We start from the raw sequence: 21,640 nt of genomic DNA, 5'->3' as shown, positions 1-21,640 counted from the left end.
TAATAAGTTTAGAAGCATGTAAGACATAGGTGAGGGTAAGGGATTTGTTAGAGGAAGGAAGAGATATTTGTCCGTGACCGTGAACCGGAATCATTTGACCATTACCAACAATTATAGCATTATCCAAACGATGCTTCAAAGGAAAATAATTAATTAAAGTACCTTGTGCTCAAATCATATGAGAAATGGCACCGGTGTCCATGTAGTATTGCTCATCTGGAGAAGATAAAGAAAGAGTATGCATGGCTTGATCAATATCCGTAGGAAAATAACTCGGAGAAGAACTTGATCTAGTGCAAAAATTTTGGGCCAGATATGGACCCAATAACCCAGCTGCTGAATTTGATGAAGATTGCTTCTGAGGAGCCCAATTATTTGTAGGATAGGGGAGATTGGGCCCATAGAGGAGGAGCCTAGTAACTCCATGGGGATGGGAACACAATTTTTAATATTCGTAACTAAAGTAACCGGGTGAATTTTTGTAGATGCCATGGAGATAAAAGAAAAAGAGAGAAAACGAGAGAAGAGGGGAGAGGCAGCAAGAAAAAGGTGGCAGAAGGCAAGGGTTTGAGAAGGATCAAAAACCTAAGCTCTTGATACCATATTGGAATTAATCTCTTGATTATTTCTCATTAGATAAATGATAATAAATACAAGGTGAAATTCCTAGTTTTAGGAAACATTCTAGTTACAAAATATTTACAAAATATAAAGATACACAAAATCACAATATATTATTCCAGCAATATATTATTCTATCAGATCAAAATGTATATAAAGAAGAGAGATTAAAAGTTACTTGCAACTAAGTTGATAACAATCCAAGAAATTAATGAGAAAGACTCGAAAAAATTTAAAAGGGATTTATTAGATATGGAAATCTTATTACAATTGTCTCCTAAATAATCTAGCTAAATCTTACCCAAAATAGATTTACATGTTATGGGCCCTTGTTTTTGGTTTCCATGTTGGGGCCATGTGCCATTGCACAGGTAGAACACCCCATAAGCCGGCTCTGATCATGTTTGTCCAACTTCAATTATCTCATTTTCTTCATAAATTTCATTCCAAGGTGTTACCACTGAGAGAGGTGGTATTAGGTGGTAATGAAAATTTGTAAACAAAAATTTTTTTGTGATTAAAGTTTCATCACCATGGGGATGATATGAAACTGTTGATGAAATTTTTCATTATAAATCATTCCTATTACTACTATTTAATACCACTAACCAAACAAAATGTAAAGAAAAGGGGTTGAACCAAGTATGCAGGAGATTGTAATGAGAAACAACACTTGATGAATTAGTGTGCCCAGGACCTATTAGAGGTTGGACTAGGTAGCTAGTAGCAAGATGATGGGTCAAGGCAAAAAAACATTATCATCCTACCCAGTGTATCCCGCTTATAGAAAAATCATGGACAAGTTCTGGGGAGGGAAGGACGGCTGCAACTTATACCCATAAATGAGAGCGCGACCAAAGGAGTCCCCCGGCTCGAGAAAGATAATAAGACATAGCTCCTCGGAAAAGATAAATTAAAGCATATAACTAAAATAAATAAGAGAACCGACTACAAAAAAGAACAAAACAGAATACAAAACTAATAATAAAGAAACGAAAGAAGCAAGAAGGCAGGAACACCCAAAGGTAACTAAGAGGACAACAGAAGTCTAAAACATGGATATGATGCCTCCAACTACCCCTATCCCTAGTCAGGCCCTCGAAGAGGTCAAGGCAAAGATATGAGAAGTAAATGTATGCTATAGGTTCAGGTTGCTGATGGGTTAGAATATGAAGTGCATATGAGTAATACATCTCAGGATCAGTGCACATGTTAGTAACTTCAAGTGGGATCGGGAATAACTTGGATTCACGCATGCAGAAAAAACATTAGCATAATCCTAAGAAATGTAATATAATTGTTTGTTCTTTTATTTTGTTGTTGGATAAATAAATCCTAAGGTTTTTAGGAGTTAGTTAGAAGGATGTTACAGATACATGGGCTAATTGTATTAAAAAGCTATGTGCGAGTTATGTGCTTATCTTTCTGTGTTTCTCCTACATAAGAAGGTCTTATGATAGTGATGAGAAGAAGATGAGTTATGTTGTGTTAAGTAGGTTGGGTTAAGTGTGAAGGTCAAAAGTAAATAAGGTTAGTCATAGATTAAAAAATTACCTCAACAAGTCATTTAAAACACCGGTAATTAGAATCCGATTATATGGTTACAAATGCTGTACTTTTTATTTATAGTGATTATAACTTTGGGCCAATAATTAATAAATGACATAAACTTTGCAGCTATAATTTATAAACAATTATATACTATTATTTGTTAAAAAACTAAGGATAAGAAAATATTTACAGCTATAATCGACATGAAGCCAATCGAAAATGAACCGACCCGAAATCCTCTCTAGCGAGTGTTTTAACAAGTATAGTAGAGTCGCAATACTTGTTGATCACACTGCAGTTGTTTAAATTCCTTAAACTCCTCTAGACAATCTTCGATCGCCATCACGTTAAAGTCCGATCTTAATATGAAAATTATTAGCTTTGTTTGTGAGCAAGCTAAGGAGTGTACCAAAAACATAAAGAAGAGCAACAACTTTCAGAATAATGAGGAAAATTATCCAATCAACATACTTTATTGCACTCAGAGTTGTCTGTTACATATTTACATGCCTATAAACATACAACCTATTTGCTAAAAACAGTGTATACTGATTCCTGAATATATGTAATTCTAAAATTTATAAATAACAATAGGACTTTTGATAGCATGGCGAGTGCTTTTCCATATGAGAGAACCTGATAAAAGTTTTGAACCTGATATGGGATTTGCCCTCACCACAACCTTAAAACTCCGCACTTCTAAGGCGTGAGAAAATGAAAGACTTGTAGGCTTAACAGTGATATTCACACCTTTTGGGGCTCTAATAATGGCATTGTACACTGATTTTGAGGGTCCTACATTGGTAACTCTTCTTCGAAAGACTGCCAATGTCGGCTCTTGCTTGTTCTTCACGTTCAGCTGCATCGTAGGATAGTTGAGAGAATCATGACCGAATGCAGGAAGCAAGGCCGAGCAATTGATCGATTTTGAACCAACAAGAACCGATATTGAAGTGCCGCTGTATCCTTCTTTACACAGAAACTGAATGTACGCCATTTCGTCCATGTCATAAACTAGGCCAGGACTCCTTGCTTTGAGTGGATTCACTTGACCCGCACCATAAGCAAATTCAGCATCTTTATCAACCCTTGAGCTCATTGGCAGTGCTGTTAAAAAGGACAGATATAAGCAAAAGTCACGACTCGAGCATTAAGGTTAAGAAAAGTGGGAAATCACTTGTGTTTTTACCAGCTATCCATACCGGTAGTGATGATGGCGGACCTAATGGCAGCAGGTGACCAATTTGGATGAAACGACTTGACATAGGCAGCAACCCCAGCAACATGCGGACAAGCCATTGATGTACCAGACATGAGCGAGAACTTTGAATGTTGCTTGTCACCTTTTAAACCAGTTAATGACCTCAGGGGGGTATAAGACGCTAAAATATCAATTCCAGGAGCAGCAATATCTGGCTGTACGTGACGAATACGAGTGAATAATTATCAATTGTTAAGTCACCCAAATCGCAAAACTCATCCCTTTGCTAAGTTGAATTGAACATAATTTGGAGTGACTAACATATTAGGAACTTAACAAATATTAGTGATTTAGCATGTACCTTGAGGATTCGTACTGATCCAGGATTTGGACCTCGAGAAGAAAATGATCCAATAAAAGGAGCTGAAATTCTTACTTCCTGAGATTTGTGTATTGTTGCTGTAGGTAAACTGCCATGATATACAATCAAATCAAAATTTTGCTCGATTTATTAGTTACCAAGTTTCTTCACAAGCATCTGTCACATAACAGACATATACCTTGATTTATTGATATATTCATAGACTTTTTCGCCAATAGTATAATTAATTAAAGTTCCGGGAGCCATGAAAATCATAGGAACGTCCAAAAATCTAGTGCTAGCAACAATAGCACCAACACCCCCATTTTCTTTCACAACTGAATCAACACCCCAGCTCTCTAGCTTGCACAAAACAAGCTTCCCTTTCACCTTGGTAGGACTCATGGAATCTTCTAGACAGTATCTGGATCAGCATTTCAACAATAGTTGGTTAGAATTAATCAAGACTAGTGAGTCAAGCTTCAGGTCAATGGTTTATATCACTGAACACAACCTCGCAAAACTCCAATAAGTAATGAAGTACCTTGCATTTTCCCTGCTTTCCGAATCCTTTGCCACATCTTCGCCAGTAACAAGAGTGTATGATTTGCTCTCACTATCAAACAAATCTATCCCAATGCCCTGCGCAACAGGCACAATATCAATGAAAAGAAAGTTTGTTTTCGATATTTTCTAATCATGGTGCCTTATCTCTTTGGACAAATAAATTTATTTAAATTTAGAAAATAAAGTTAAATGCTTGCTCATACACCATGTTACTCGGATTTGCGTTCTCATGTCGCCATGTAGGTGATATTAAGGGTTAAGAAATGTTAGTTTTGTTCGAGTGTCAAGCACCCCATAAGGGTACTTGAAGTAAAATTAGAATTTAAGTAAAATAGTTCATGTGTAATTCAGCAAAATTAAGATCCAACTTTAAAGAATTAAGATCCAAATTTAGTTGCATTTTCTTAAGTTTATCTACTTTCTAAATTTACACAATCCAAAAAAGACAACACTTTGTAAAAATGAATATTGATCTCCAGTTACGCCCACCTCCTCTGAAACTCTGTTCCTCTCAGGCCCTAACCGTTTTCAGAATTATCAAAACAATGGGAAAATAAAAATATATCACTTCTAGTTTCACATTTTCAATATTTAATTAATAAGAATTGATAAAGCGTAACCTTTACAACTTATTTTCATTTTCGTTCACTTCAGCATAGATAGGTCACTGATATATAGTTAGGTTCAACACAGCCACTAATATTATCACTTTAATATAAGAACATCAGAAACATTCGGTGAATGAAAAATTAGAATGGTCGAACGAGCAGTATTGGTGTTGGAACAAGCACTCGGCTGAAGGAAAACAGTAAAGGCAAACAACATAGTGCTCGAAACGAGCAGTAATAGTGCTTGAATGAGCACTATGTCAAACTCTTGGTTCTGTTGTGTCTTTTAGTGTTCTGTGGCTGTTGGTGCTTTATTTTCTCGTGGCTTTTCCTATATGTAAATCATTAAGTGATCGATCTCTATATATAGGAAGCTCATACACTCATTTTAGGTAATCATTCTAACCCCTAAGCCTAAACACACAGCTTACTTTTTCTTCCCTTCTCTAAGTATAATTCCTCCATTATAAGAGTTCAAAAGAGTTCTTTGAACTCCATTGTTTCTAATACTAATCAAAAAAGCTACACACCACCGAGGACGTAAGAGTAAACTTCGTGAATTGTTTGTCTTTGTTGCATTTTATTTTCTATCTGCATTGCTATTTCATTGATAGTGTAATTTGTCTCATCAACCAACTTCATACCTATATTCTTGGTGATATTAGAGATAAAATTTTAAACTTTAGGGCTTAATATAGCAATCATTTCAACAATATCTGCACTATTTGATTTGTAGTATCAATAATTCGTAAATATTAAACTTTACAATTATAATTAAGAAATCACCTAACTTTCATCACCGATTTCAATAGAAAAATTCAACTAAAAATTAATATTATTTCAAAAACTCCTAAAATTGAAAAAGGCCCAAAATAAGGTTTGAAATTTCATCTTAATTAGTGTTACCTAATAACAATCTACCTGTCAAAACTCACAAAACAATTACCCACAAAATAAAAATAAAATAGGAAAAACTCTGCAAACCCTAATTCCAACAAACTGTACAAAATAAAAAAGCAAGAAAATTACCGAAATAGATTTGCCATTACCAAGAGAAATTTGACTCTGAAACCCACGATCAATCCCACTAGCAGCAACACTCATCATCCAAGGCGCGTGATTAGAAACCGTCTCTAAACTAGGTCCATCATTACCGGCCGACCCGACAGTAAGAATCCCTTTCCTCAACCCATGAAAAGACCCGATCGAAATAGAATCTGAAACATAGCTTCTAGAAGGACCACCAATGGAGATACTAATTATGTCAACACCATCAGCAATGGCGTGATCAAAGGCAGCAAGGATGTCCATATCAGAGCATCCAGCAGAGGCCCAACATACTTTGTAGATCGCTAATCGAGCCGCTGGAACGGCTCCACGAGCAGTTCCAGCGGCAAGGCCTGAAAGACTGGCGTTGGAAATTAGGGTTCCGGCGAGAGTTGAAGATGTGTGGGTGCCGTGACCTTCGACGTCAACCGGGGAGAGGATGTCTGCTGGGTCGGGGACTTTGTCTAATTTGAAGTAACGTGCACCTATGATTTTGCTGCATTTCAAAATATTTTTATGGCGGTAAATTAGAATTCAGTTAGATACTGCTACTACTATTAAATGTTAAACTTTTTTCAACTCTAATTTCGTATCGGACTCGAATCAAAGTTCAGCTTTGATTTGACTCGAACTTTTAAACCTCTCGACCAAGTTCGATGGTAATAGTTTTTTTTTTTTCTTTTGAAATTATTAATAGTACCTTAAATTTTTCTCTTTTATTAATATTAATTTTAAGTTTTTTCAATTATTAATGGTACCTCGTATTATTGAGCGTATTATAGCTATAACCTTTTTTAGTTTTTTCCGTCTAAAATCGTTGAGAACCGTTAACTTTTTTTCATTTTTTTAATTTTACTTAATAGCAAAGGCAAACTCACAATACCGAATGAGCACATCTAAGTCTTAAAAATGTAAGATTCTCACTAAAGATAATCATGGGTCGGATCCAACTAGACTTGGACACAAATTCATTTAACTTTGGTGCACCCAAACCCAGAAACACACTCTAAATTCTAAAAATTTTGCACCCAAACCACCTAATCTAATGCGTCTATACGATTCTAAATGAGTCTTAATTGAGTTCGAATTGCTTAGGATATTTTTCTCTCTCTAATCTCTCTTTTACCCAATTGTGATCTTTCTTTCATTATATAGCACCTTCAAGCTGTATTGGAGTTTCTTGATGATAACAAAGACATTTAGGCTAACCATGGACGTAGTTCAATTACAGGTGAACCACGTTAAATCATTATGTGTGCTTTAGATTGTTCTTCATTCCTTTGAATGGTCGAAACTTGATTAGAATTGGTAATGTTTTGATCACTAGTGTTTAAGACCAATTCTTGAAGCACTAATTATTGATCCTAAATAGTGTGGGGCTCAAATTTTTTTCATAAAGTGAGAGCTTAATTACCATGAAAATAACATACATAACATATTTTTAAAAAATTTACACCAAAACATTTTTCAATAACACCACTTGATAGACACAAAATGTTCAGTAAAATATTCAAGAATATTATATATATATATATATATATATATATATATATATATATATATATATATATATTCAATAACACCACTTGATAGACACAAAATGTTCAGTAAAATATTCAAGAATATTATATATATATATATATATATATATATATATATATATATATATATATATATATATATATATATACATATATATACATATATATATATATATATATATATATATATATATATATATACATATATATACATATATATATATATATACATATATATATATATATATATACATATATATATATATATATATATATACATATATATATATATATATACATATATATATATACATATACATATATATATATACATATACATATATATATATATATATACATATATATATATATATATATATTTACATATATATATATATACATATATATATATATACATATATATATATATATATACATATATATATATATATATATATACATATATATATATACATATATATATATATACATATATATACATATATATATATATACATATATATATATATATATATATATATATATATATACATATATATATATATATATATACATATATATATATATATATATACATATATATATATATATATATACATATATATATATATATACATATATATATATATATATACATATATATATATATATATATATATATATATATATATATATATATATATATATATATATATACTAACATATTTTCATCTTAAATTTCAGATCTCATTAAATACTACCTCTATCCAAGATAAGTATTTTGACACGTTTTTTTGACACTCTTCAACTTATTACTTTTGCTTATTATATTCTTTTTAAAATCATATTTGATTAGACTAGAACAAAATAGAACAAACCAGACCTAATTAGCTTAGATGAAAATATATTAGAATTAATAAGATTAGATCAAATCAGGTCAAACTAGAATAGATCAGACTAGACCAAATTATAGCTAATCAGATAAGACCAATCTTGACCAGGTTAGATCTGAATATTTAATCTTGTTACTTATCATTTTAACTTATCCTTATAATATTATTAGTGTTATAAATTATTATTATTATTATTATTATTATTATTATTATTAAAAGACATGACTCCACCTATAAAACTCACTAATATACCCATCCATCCAATTTTCTTATTCTTGTGCCATTCCATGATAAGCAATCTAAGTAGTGGCAGATCTAAAATTTTTCCTTTTGTAATAGCCATAAGAGACTTACCCTAATGCTCCATTTGGCCTCTTAAATACGCCACAATATCAGAACAAAGATTTCTCGCAAGGACACTCCATTTCCGATGCCATGCAACAAAATATAAACACATACTGGCCTCTGACTACAGGTGCTCGTTCGAGCACTATGCCCGCTTGCTCGTGCACCATGCGTCAAGACACATGTTTGTTTATGTCTGACTTGTTTGAGGCACTCCATTGTATCTTTTTTTCTCTTATATCCTCGTTGTTGCATCACTATGCACTCATTCCCCTTAGCATTGTCATTATTCTCAATAATGATGTATGTCGTAGAATGACTAAAAACATCTCCATCAACTGTTAATTTGGCTCGTATTTTAACAAGTAACCAATTAGGGATATGACTGCATACTTTAATTTTATGGTAGTTATTGTTTATAATTTATAAGAGTTTAGAATTTTCAGTAATTCATCCTTCCTTTTTTGCTTTGATGAAAGAGTGTGACTTGAGTTTGGTGAATGCTTAGTCATGATATAATTGCATGACATGTTGATATCAATGAATTTGGACTCAAAGGTTAGGTTTAACAACTTTGTTGCTAGACCTTAGACATTGTATTGATTGGTGGTAAGTATTCTCAAAGACTTGGCAAGTTGTACCCTTAATGGAATAGGTACAAGTGTAGATTAATGCTTTGAAATGGGATTAGCCTTGCTTACCAAGGTGTATTAGTACATACTACAACTCTGAAGATGCTTGGGTGAAAAGGGGGACCAGTAGATTACGTGAAAGCAAGAAAAGTTAGGCCCAGAAGCTGCCAGGGACCAATTGTTTGAACGAGTAAGCTTCATACTCGAACGAGCAACATGATCAGAAGCCCATCAGACCATTTTACTGTTGTATTAAGTGTATATAGCCAAGTTAGATGCTTGAGCTTTCTATATCTCCTTCTTACCATATAATTCTCTTCTCCAATGTCATTAGCTCATATATATCGTCCATGATTTAGTTCCTTCAACTTATATTGAGCTTTTAGCCTTTATTTCCTTTAAACACATAAGAATACACTAACCTAGGATAATGGATGTAGCATTATTAATGGTGAACTACCTTAAATCGTGTTGTTAATTAATATTCACATTAGTTTTTCATTCTTAAAATCACCTAAATACTTGCACATAACCTTGTTTTATTAGTGCACCTTTAAGTCATCATCTTCAAATAAAAGCCCTTTTTATTTGGCGTACATATCTCATCGCTTTTTCTATAAACTAATACTTCTTAAGTGCCACAAAATTTATCATTTTCTTTTTTAATCCGTCATATTTAATTTATTTCTTATTTTTAATCATGTTTTACATCCTTCTTTTAATTCTCATTTACACAAACTTTTACATTCCATTTGCAAATTTTTTTTTCACTTTTTCATGAATTGACTTTGAGGCAAAATTTGTGGAACATGGGAATTTATCCAAAGAAAAGTCCAAGAAACATATGCCTACACTTAATTATCAAAAAAAGATGATAACATTTTTGTTGTTAATTAGAGGATAAATATCCACTAATTAAAAATGCACCAATTTTAATGGTAATTGCAGAACAAAAAGAACTGCTATACGCTAGTCCAAATTGGGAAGCATGTGCAGCAAATGCACCTATATATATACAAGTATTGTTAGATCACCCCCCATACTTTCCCACATAAGGCAAATAAAGTGGCCTCTATATTATAATTTCAACAGAAATAGTATACTATATATTGTGATTCTACTTATTTTTACTCCATCCATGCACATGTAAGCCGATTACATGTGACATGCACTTGAGGTCTGTAGGTCAATTATTGTTGAGTATTATTTCCTATTTTGACTTTTAATGTATTATTTATTGATTACTTTTAAGATCATGCTTGTATTGAGAGTAAATATTTATAGGAGAAATAAAAGTCAAACTACAAAAACAAAGTTATTAAGTTGAAAACTAAGAGAATATTACTATTGTTAAAGGTAGAAATAGTTTTAAAGTTATGGAGAAGAAGAAATAGAAGAATTAGTGGACGTCCTATGTTAGAACATATTCAACCCTATAACTTATTGAAAAATAAAATAAAATATGATTAGAATTATTATAATTGGTAATTGAACTACATTATATGATATCTTTTAGTTAGTTATGATATGTTTTAGTTGGAAAATATATTTTTCCTCATCAATAGTAAATCCGTAAGGACATTCTAATTATAATAAAAAGTCATCAAATGTCGATCAAATACACAAAGACACAAACCGTAAAATAAAACATTTTTATTATATTTGTTTTCTCAGTCTATCATTGTATTAGAGTCAAATTTTCAACTAGGAAAAAATCTAAATTGTCATTCTTTATCATAAAAAAAAAAAAAAAAAAAAAAAAAAAAAAAAAAAAACTCTTTTTTAAATCATCAAAAACACTCCTAGTCTACGTCAAAAAATCCATACTGTCTCATTGTCTCTGAAATACCTAACCCTACAAATCTTTTCAAGAAAGCAAACATATCATATTACTACCAGACACCAGTATCACCTCTTCCACTAAAAACCTAGACAATTGAGGTAACCTCTCATACGTATGGTATACTCGCTGCTAACAGTAGGGGCGAATCTTGGATACCCGTAGTCTTAACACTTTTTTTCATGTGTATGAAATTATCTTAATTGTCATTTTAATATGTCATATATATGTTCTATAATTTAATATTGATAAATTTTTAATCAAATGATCCTGACCTAATTTCTCCTATTAATCCTCATTAATGTCATAAGGAAATTACAAATTATAGACGGTTGGTGTTACTAATTATTATCATCCTAGAATCAAGAGAAATGCTCTACACAACTGATTTAATCCGCAATAATAAAATTACATACAAATACTTCCTATATTCTCCATTTTTATAATAAATACACTACTTTATTTTTTAGTAGAACTTTTTTGAGAGAAATGCATGTAATTCTTTAAAAAAAGAAACAAAAGATAATAATAAATATAGGAGTAATTAAAGAAGAATATATAGAATTACTTGTTGCATCCAGAGAAATTAGCATAGCGAGGACATGCTCCTTTCCACTTTGCAGGTGGTGGACCAAGCCCATCATCCTTAAAGCTCTCAGATTCTGGAGTTATCCCTACAAAAACACAATTTATTTTATCTACTTATTTAATTAATTAAATTATCAATATTAATTTCCTTCACAACTAAACATTTTTTTAAATATAGATTGTGAGAATCAACCACTAAACGAATTTAGAATTCTCGACAATTAAACCTCTTAGTTCTAACAATTTTTCCTTTTTTTTTCTTTTTCCTAATATAAAATTTAGACTTTTAACTATTATAATCGTGTTTAAATTCAATTGTTTCTATAACAATAATACTTCATATTATTACTCAAATGAAATTACGATAGCTTCCACCTAGCTAAATTCCTGTCTAAACAAGGTTTCCTTACTAAAATTAAAAATTTCACGTCAATTTGGTCCTTGTTATTGAAAATATTAATAAGTTAAAATTAATTCTTTTATTAAAGTAATTTAACTTATTTAAATGTACAATGAAACAAATAGAAACAAATTTAGAAAACAAAAGATTTAGTTACAAATATAAGTCAAATTCAAAATACTAGTATTTAATTTATTTAAATCGTCTGTTATTATTTATGCTATGTTATTTATTTAATTTTAATGGGTTTTTAATATAATAAGGCGGGGATGAGATGTACCTGTATCAAAGAGACCAACGATGATATTGCTCTCAATCTTTAATCTCCTCTTAGCTGATTGAGGAAACCTAATGAAATCCCATGACCTTGTTGTGTGCAGTTTATGATATTTGTTTTCAAATATCCAAAGTACTTCATCCTTACCTAATATAAAACAATTAAAACTAAATAAATAGGCTCAAAGTTCACTATTTGCGTTAAATATAAAACATAATTAAGTAAATTTAAATATAAAAATCTTATCTTTATATATGAATTGCTTTTAAATATTTTGATGCAATTGTCCTATGTTTTAAATAAAAAATATTAGATTTTTAAAAACTGATCACCTAATGCTCGTAGTTATTTATTTAATTTTTCCTATAAGATATTAAAAGATTAAATTTACTATATATGATACCAACCTGATAACGTTTTTGCTTCATTTTCAGATAATTTTGCAGCAAATGCATTGAAGCTTCTATGATAACTGTGAACTATTGATTCCTTAGCTTCTGCTTCACTAATCGATTAACAAAAAAAAAATTCAAAAGTACATAAATTAAGAAAATAAATTAAAATGAACTTAATTAACCATATATTAATAATTTAAAAATATATATAAAAACATATTAAATTTGATGTGCTGAGTTAATCTTCCTATAACCATATGGTTTTAGAAAACAATGAACATCACCAAATGTATGTGCAAGTCAACGCTCTTGACTTGTGGGTTTGTGGGCCAGAGTCCATGGGAGTCCCATGACCCATTACGTAGATTATGTGACGAATTTTCGGCCTATTAAAATTAAATTATTATACTTGTATTAATTAATTAACCAACCTTCCTTTAAGATTAGATAGTACATTAATATGTGCTTGATTTGCAGAAGCTTCATCATGTAGCGGCTGGTTTCCCAAGTAAACAATGTAAAATTTCTGCCACACCATCACATAAGAAACTTATATATATTCCCATCCATGAATAATATTTGCTACATTAATTTTTTTTTTGAAATTGAAGTATATTAAATTATATATATATATATATATATATATATATATATATATATATATATATATATATATATATATATATATATATATATATATATATATATATATATATATATATATATATATATATATATATATATATATATATATATATATATATATATATATATATATATATATATATATATATGAATTAAGATTTTGAAGAAAAGAATAGCGAACCTTTGGATGAACATTATTGATGGTGGATGCTAAGATTGTGGAAAATGAAAGAAGGGAGAAGATAGAGATAATTAAGAGGAAGGTTCTAAATCTTGGAGGCATGACTAGTAGTTTGAGGATACTGGTCTGTTTTTTCTCTGTATGGGGACATTTTATACAATTGCTTTAAAACCCCTTTGCCCATCTTAAACAACAATTAATCAACTAATTTTGAATTAATTAATGCAACTATTAATTAAATTTTAATGAGGGAAGGAAGTAGAGAGAATTGAATTTTTAACTTTATTTACGATAAAAGATCCAACTGATGTTTTAAAATTTAAATATTTGCTTTATTTCTTTTTTTTTTCTTTTTAATCTGAATTACAAAAATATGATTGTTTTTATGTGATTACTTTTTGAAAAAGAGTTTTTATTTGATTTAATGTGAAATAATCTCTCATTTGCTTTATTTACCCAATAGAATGTACTAATTTTAGATATTTAAATAGGTAAACCCGTGAAAGGAGAAAGAAATTTTATGTATATCATTAAGTTATAATAATATAATTTTATAATAGATTTTCTTAAATTCAAATATTCCATAAATTGTGGCATTTGCATAGATTTCTAGCTAGTTATTACTTATCAGTTATCACTCCCTTTACGTACATTTTCTAAAACTTAAGAGTTTATCATTAACTAAATTAATGAGCCGTGTCAAAAATCATACATTTGTCTTGAATCATGTCAAAAGTTATCACACCTATGTTTTTATAAGATTCTCTCATTTAAATAAAACTCCATAAAATTATAGTGAAAATGTTGAATGGGAGTGCGGGGATAATTATATCGAAAATAAAAATGAGTAATTATGATTTAATTGAAGCTATTAAAATATATACTTGAAGAAATTAGGGTTTTGTTGCCTTATTGGAAAAATTATTTTATAAATAAAAAGTACATTTTCAAAAAGAAAAAACATTATAAAACTGCTCATAATTAGTGATTCACAAATTCTTATGAGAGACAGTCTCTTTGAGAGATTATATCTAATTTGGTTAGCCTATTATTAATTTTTAGTTTAATTTAGTTTAAATGGACTGACCTTAGAGATGTCTCTCAAAAAAACGGTCTACCAGGAGACCTGTTGGTAGTGATTTAAAACCGTAGAGAATAGTCAAAATTTGTAAGAATTTCAATAATAAAATACCATGTTACTTTATGTATTTCTTAGTGATTACTGGTCATCACATTGAGAAATTAAGAGTTAGAACTGAAGAATCTCTGAGTCATGTAGATGACGATGTGAATGTGATAGTTTATTTTCGTGACATTGTAATTTAGTGGCATATTATATGCCACTTATTTATATATTTAGTATAATAATTGTTGATTTTTTATTTTAAGTTTCACTATAAAGTGATTTTGTGACATTTTATTTAGCCTTTAGTGGCATATATAATTGTTACTGTAGTCTATAGTGGCATTCATGAGAAATATCACTAAATCTTATGTCGCAAAAAGCTTTAGTATGATTTTTTTATTATGTTGCTAAAGGGTCAAATAAATATCCCTAAATCTACAATATATAATATTATAAATATAAAGTAGTGACATTTAAATTAAATATCGCTAAATATATTCCACTAAAAGCAAATTATGTTGTAGTGTTTGACGGCATCATATACCATATTTTCCTAAAGATATTCTAGTCCCCAACTTCACTTGTAAGGTGTAAAAAAAAAAAAAAAAAAAAAAAAAAGAGGGAATAATAATCCTTGTGAAAGACTAAAATCAAAATGAAAGCTAGGGGTTAAGTTCAGTCTATCAACCAATCAACACTAAACTTGCAGCAACCACAAACATATCTTGTCTTGAAATCCAAGTGACCAGTAAACTTCAATTACACTGCCTACTTATTATTTCTGCGTAATTTCTGTAACTTAATTCTATACGTAATAATAACTGATGCATGTACAAATCCTTCATTTTCTCGTTAAGTCATAAAGCCAATATTTGTGACTAGATACTTAATTAAGAGTGAGCAAAACAAAAGATGGTTAGAGACCAAGGGTAATAGATATATCAAAATAGTCAGACCATCAGAGTTTTAGATCCAGTTATTTTTAATTATTTTGGGATCAAAATAAAATTTAGTCAAATTTTTTTTTGAGTCGAGGCGGCCAATCAAATTTAGATCAAAAGGTCGGGCTGGAATTGATCAAACGAGTCGAGGTTTTTTTAACTAAAAAGTATCGTATAATCATCAAATTTTTTGAATTAACATATTTAGCAACTTTCAATTTTATAAAAAAAATCAATGCACCGTTTTAATTTTAAGGGCTACAACAACAAGAAATTGACTCAAAATACAACATTAGCTAGAGATTAATGGGTTCCTAGCAAAGATAATGACGTGAATTAAAATGAATATATTGATATAATAAGAAACGTGAGCTAAAACGATTGAATTTTATCCCATTTAACCAGCATTTTCAAATTGAATTTTTTCAGTTTACAGATCATTTTTGAGTTTGATATATATAGTAGTTTATCCTTAATTAATCTCTTTGTCGAGATAGTCAAATATTGCTACTCTCAAACCTTCTGGAATGATCAACCCCTTATCGACTATCGTAAATATTGTGTTTTCCCAATTTTTTTTTTATTTTTAATGATAAAATTTGTTTAATTGAGATAAATTTTATCAATTATAGTGAAAATACTAAAATGATCTCTTCTGGGATGATTTTACCCAAATTCCTATGAGAGACGGTCTTTTTGAGATATCATCTTTAATTGAGTCAAACTATTATATATTAATTGAAATATTGTAAGTACACATTAAAAATAATGTAAGTAGACATTTAAGACATTATCAGTAGATAGAGCTGTTCAAAAGTGACCCGACCCGAAGCTATACCCGAACCAGTTGACAACCGAAAATGAGAAAACTGAACCCGAGCTGTAACCGATTTTTCTAACCGACACGTAACTATTAACCGAGATTACCCGAACTTAATAGTGACCGACCCGAGTCATATCCGACCCGTATCATGCTCAAAACCAAACTCGATCCGGCTAAAACCGACTTAACCCGAACGAAGTTTAAATCGAAATGTTGTAAACCTGAACCAATTTTTTACATAGAAGTATGATTGACTCATATTCAATCATCTTATTAGTTATTCTAATAAAGTCATAAATTTTTTAATAAAATAAATTTTATAAATACATGTTTTCATATATTTAGAGTTAATAATCAATGGTCGATGTTTATTTAACTACTTTTAATCGAATTATATGAAAATTGATAAAATTTTATAATTTTAATTTCCGGTCAAACAAGTAAAAGTAATAATGTAATAATGATCACTAATTGATTTGCATTTTCACTATTTTGCTTTAAGTAAATGAATCTTATTATCAATTAAAAAATGACTAACAACTTAATCTGATACTGACTCGATCAATAGTAATTAGTAATTCGCAATTCGTAGTCGAATTCTACTTGAAAATTATCCAAATCCGATCTGCATCCAGTAAAACCAAACCAATTATTAACCGATGACAACCCGAGACCGATTGAAACTCGACACGAACTTCAACCGACACCGAACTGATGCTAACCCGATAGCTCGAATAACCGATCTTCAACCGAACTGTGACTAACCGACCCGACCCGAGTATCACCCGTCGCAACACGCATCCAAAATATAACCGATCCGAAATACAGCCGAATCGAATGACACCCGTCCGAAACCGACCCGATTATCCGAATGAACACCTCTATCAATAGACACTAAGGATATGATAAATAAATATTAAGAATAATATAAGTAAGCATTAAAAATACGATAAGTAGGCATTAATTTTTAATGGGTCGGGTCCTAAAAGAGCTATCTCAAAGAGACGGTCTCTTAAGAGACTAGATACTAATTTTATTGATCAAATCACTTCGTACTAATCAAAATTAATTTTAATTAAAATCTATTTATATTAAATATTTTTTTAAAATAAATAATATTTTTATTAGTTCACGTATACATTTAAATTATCGAATCGATTTAAAATAAATTGATTTAAAGTTAAATGTTTCATATCAATTCAAATCATTGTTGTGTCCATGATCATTTTTATGAAATCGTAAATTTATTTTGAAATTTTGTTCAATCAAATTCGGCTATATGTTTTGCTAAGTTCTTTTCATCCCATTCCTAATCATGGCTGATTGCGGAATTGTTCTTTGATGTTTTATACCAACACCTAAATGTTAGTAACTCTACAACCCAATCCCTGATGCTTTCTCCCAGATTCAATGCAACCTTCAAAAAAATTTCCTCCTCCATTACATTTCCATATACTTTTTCTACTTTCGTCACTTCCAGGCCAATTTCTTCCCAAACTCATGCCATTTTCCCCCAATCATCTTCAACATCACCCCAATCTCTTGTCAAAAAAATTTGTCTTCAAGTCTTACAATCATATCACCAACATACCCACCACAAATTTTCACCATTCAAGCTTAATCTTGACATAGACATTGAATCTCTATCCAATGATCAAGCTATCACCATTGTTGCTTCCTTGGCTGAAGAGGGTGGTTCGATTGTGGCATTGAGTTTCTTAAATTGGGCAATTGGGTTTTCTAGATTCCGATATTTTATGCGTTTATACATTGTTGCTGCCTCTTGTTTGATTAGTAATGAGAACTTTGAAAAAACCCATGAATTGTTGGTTCTTATGGTGAGGAATTTTACTGAGGTTGGAAGGTATAAAGAGGCTGTTAGCATGGTTATTGAAATGCATAATCAGGGATTAACTCCCAATACTTATACTTTGAATAGCATTATCAAGTTTGCTTGTGAATTGGGTTTGGCTGAGTATGCAGAGTATGTGTTCGATGAAATGTCTATGAGAGGTGTGCGGCCGAATTGTTGTAGTCATGTCAATATGGTTGTGGGTTACTGTAGAATGAATAACATTTCTAAGTTAGATAAGTGGCTTAATCGAATAGTTGAACAGAAGTTTGTTGTTGATAACGCAACATGTACACTGGTGATTTGTACATTTTGTAGGATAGGTAACATAAGCAGGGCATTGTGGTTCTTTTATAAGATGATGGAAATGGGATTTACACCAAATCTTATTAATTTCACATGTTTGGTTGATGGGTTATGCAAGAGGGGTAATATTAAGCAAGCGTTCGAGTTGTTAGAAGAAATGGTTAGCAGAGGTTGGAGACCTAATGTCTACACACACACAACCTTAATTGATGGACTTTGCAAAAAGGGATGGACTGAAAAGGCATTTCGGTTATTTCTTAAGCTTGTTCGAAGCGATAACTATAAACCAAATGAGCGCACTTACACTGCCATGATTAATGGGTATTGTAAGGAGGGAAAACTGAATCGAGCAGAGATGTTACTTGGGAGGATGAGAGAACAAGGATTGGTGCCAAATGTTGATACCTATACAACCCTCATTGATGGGTATTGTAAAGCAGGAAATTTTGATAGAGCATATAGTTTTATAGATATAATGATGAAAGAACGATTAACCCCTAATATGTTTACTTACAATGCCATTGTAAATAGTCTCTGTAAGAAAGGAAGGTTTGAGGAAGCTTGTGATCTTCTTCAAGAGGCTATAACACTTGGACTTCAACTCGATAGAGTCACGTACACGATTCTCATATCGTCTTCATCAAGGTGTGGTGATCCCAAACAAGCCTTAGCGTGGCTTTGTAAGATGACGAAACTGGGTTTTAGGCCTGATATATACACATGTAACACCCTAATTGCCTTATTCTGCAGGCAGAAAAGAATGGAGGACAGCGAGAGGTGGTTCGAAGAGGCTATTAAACTTGGCCTTGTTCTTACTAAGGAAACCTTCACTTCCATGATTTGTGGGTATTGTAGAGTAAGTGATATTAACTCAGCTATGAGATTCTTTCATCAAATGAATGAGCATCATTGTGTGCCTGATAGTTTCACGTATGGTGCTTTAGTGAGTGGGCTATGCAAGGAAGGCAAACTTGAAGAGGCTCGCAAGATGTATGACGCCATGATTGACAAAGGGTTGTCACCAAGTGAGGTGACTCGACTTACTATATGTTACGAGTACTGCAGAATTAGTGACACTAGCAATGCAATTAAAGCTTTGGAACGGCTGGAGAATAAGCAATGGATCAGGACAGTGAGAACTTTGATCAGGAAGCTCTGTAGTGAAGGGAAAGCGGAGATGGCAGCAATGTTTTTCCGAAAACTTTTGGATAAACAGCAAAATGTAGATCGCATAACCGTGACAGCATTCATGACTGCTTGTTATGACAGTGGGAAATATGAACTTGTTTCTGCCTTCTCTGAGAGGCTTTTCATGACAGAAACTCCGAAAGATCAGAAATAACTTTGAAGTTCATTGATAAATCTAGGGATTGGAATGGCTGTCAGGTTGCCAGCATTAGGATTATGTTGAAGACTGAGGTTATTTTGATAAATCTAGCATTAAATTCAAGGTCCAAATTATTGTGGCAAAAGTGTGATAAGATTTGAGGTTTAAACCAAAAAATTTCAATCAGAAACAATTTCTCTGCTGATTGCAAGGGAATGATTCACCCTATATCTATGGCTTTGAGGTCAAAATTTAGATCAGTTTGATGTGTATGGTTGAGAGAAATTTGTTCCATATCCCTTGGATAGAGGAAAACCTTTATAGCAAGAGCTCGAATGGAGTTGCGAGTGGAACCGGAAATTACTCGAACCGACCCTTCACAGTCCACAGATGGCTGAACTTGTCTTGCCAGATTCATGATGCTGCACACTAGGGATGCTCTGTTGCTTGCTAGTTGTGGCTGAATAAGGTGATTTGATTTAACATTCTGGATACATGGGTTTGGGTTCTAGTTAGGATTTGGATGGGTTATTGTTTCGAAGTCGAGTTGATTTGTCGTCAAAAGTCAATCATAAACAATCTCTTTAATATTAGAAAAGTTGCGTACTTTCAATGACATTATAGTAAAAATACAATTTTGTTATATGTTACATTTCTTATGGCGATATTTAGAATACAATCTCTGGTTAAAATTATATGTTACACTTGAATAGAACTACTATTGTTCTACTTATTTTTATGTATAAGAAAAAACAAAGAATTCGTCTCAAAGTTATTCTTTGTAAGTAGTTCTCATCTAGTAGGCTTTTTTAATAAGGTTTGTTGCTATCTATCAATTATATATCCAAGTGTAATCTATAACCTTAATACTTTTTTTTTCTTGAGGTGATAACTTTAATAGTCTCCGGACAAAACTTTAAAAGAAAATTTGAAATAAATAAGAAAAATAATATAAATAAGTCAAAAAAAAGAAGAAAAGTTTCAAAATATTTCTAGATATAAGCACTTTTCACCCGAACAAAGAAAATTGGGAACAAAGACAAGACAGTAACGGCGAACAAATAACACATAGTCAAAATATTAAATATCAATTCTTCGCTTACAAACAAGTGATACAATAATTTTTGCCCATTTTGTCTTTCTTTCACTTTTCAAATTCCACATCAAGTATGAGGGAGCAAGAGAGCAGCACGATGACAGCCAATTCAAATAAAAATTCAATGCAAATAGTTCCCACCATAAAAATGAAAATTTACAATTACTTTCCAATAACAATAAAAATGAAAGCCCTAAAATTCTACAATCATTTTCTGGTAACAATATGAAGAATTAAATTCATAAAAAAAATCCAAAACGAAACCTTAGATACAAACTAATCTTCGATTCATCACCAGGCCTATGGCTTGAGAAAAGTTTATTCAAAGTGCTTGAACATGGCCATATCCGAATCAACCAGCTTCCTAATGTTGGGGAAGTTGTACTTATAGGCAACAAAAATACCAAAAATCGTTCCCACCATGAATGAGAAGCTCGATTAGATTATACCCACCACATTGATGACGAAATTTGAGT

The 21,640-nt window shown here is 31.1% G+C and overlaps 2 protein-coding genes across 3 annotated transcripts; one reads left to right on the top strand and one right to left on the bottom strand.

Annotated features, from left to right (window-relative positions):
* Positions 1 to 2,611: 2,611 nt before the first annotated feature.
* LOC130798085 (subtilisin-like protease SBT4.14) lies at positions 2,612 to 13,805 on the bottom strand. The gene is made up of 11 exons (XM_057660949.1): positions 13,694 to 13,805; positions 13,299 to 13,393; positions 12,880 to 12,977; positions 12,476 to 12,619; positions 11,776 to 11,881; positions 5,939 to 6,452; positions 4,279 to 4,376; positions 3,934 to 4,158; positions 3,735 to 3,843; positions 3,375 to 3,588; positions 2,612 to 3,279 (listed from the first exon to the last, which is right to left on the bottom strand). The coding sequence occupies exons 1-11, from the start codon at positions 13,793 to 13,795 to the stop codon at positions 2,744 to 2,746; spliced, it is 2,241 nt and encodes a 746-aa protein (XP_057516932.1). The 5' UTR covers positions 13,796 to 13,805; the 3' UTR covers positions 2,612 to 2,743.
* Positions 13,806 to 17,829: 4,024 nt separating this feature from the next.
* LOC130798083 (pentatricopeptide repeat-containing protein At4g19890) lies at positions 17,830 to 20,877 on the top strand. Of its 2 annotated transcripts, XM_057660945.1 has the most exons (2): positions 17,830 to 19,386; positions 19,492 to 20,877. In XM_057660945.1, exons 1-2 carry the CDS (start codon positions 17,975 to 17,977, stop codon positions 20,081 to 20,083), a joined length of 2,004 nt encoding a protein of 667 aa, XP_057516928.1. In that variant the 5' UTR covers positions 17,830 to 17,974; the 3' UTR covers positions 20,084 to 20,877. The 2 variants fall into 2 exon arrangements, with proteins under 2 accessions (XP_057516928.1, XP_057516927.1); XM_057660944.1 differs by having other exon boundaries at positions 17,831 to 20,872.
* The last annotated feature ends 763 nt before the right edge of the window (positions 20,878 to 21,640 follow it).

Source organism: Amaranthus tricolor, chromosome 13, assembly GCF_026212465.1.
Source record: "Amaranthus tricolor cultivar Red isolate AtriRed21 chromosome 13, ASM2621246v1, whole genome shotgun sequence".
Classification (NCBI taxonomy): Eukaryota; Viridiplantae; Streptophyta; class Magnoliopsida; order Caryophyllales; family Amaranthaceae; genus Amaranthus; species Amaranthus tricolor.
The sequence above is the reverse complement of the archived record's forward strand: the minus strand, read 5'-3'. Positions and strand labels throughout refer to the sequence as shown.

Coding starts and splice junctions, on each gene's coding strand:
- LOC130798085 (XM_057660949.1), bottom strand. CDS start 13,795: ATGCCTCCAAGATTTAGAACCTTCCTCTTAATTATCTCTATCTTCTCC. Junction 13,394..13,693: donor TCAATAATGTTCATCCAAAG/GTTCGCTATTCT, acceptor ATGGTGTGGCAG/AAATTTTACATTGTTTACTT. Junction 3,280..3,374: donor GTCCGCCATCATCACTACCG/GTATGGATAGCT, acceptor CCTTTTTAACAG/CACTGCCAATGAGCTCAAGG.
- LOC130798083 (XM_057660944.1), top strand. CDS start 17,975: ATGCTTTCTCCCAGATTCAATGCAACCTTCAAAAAAATTTCCTCCTCC.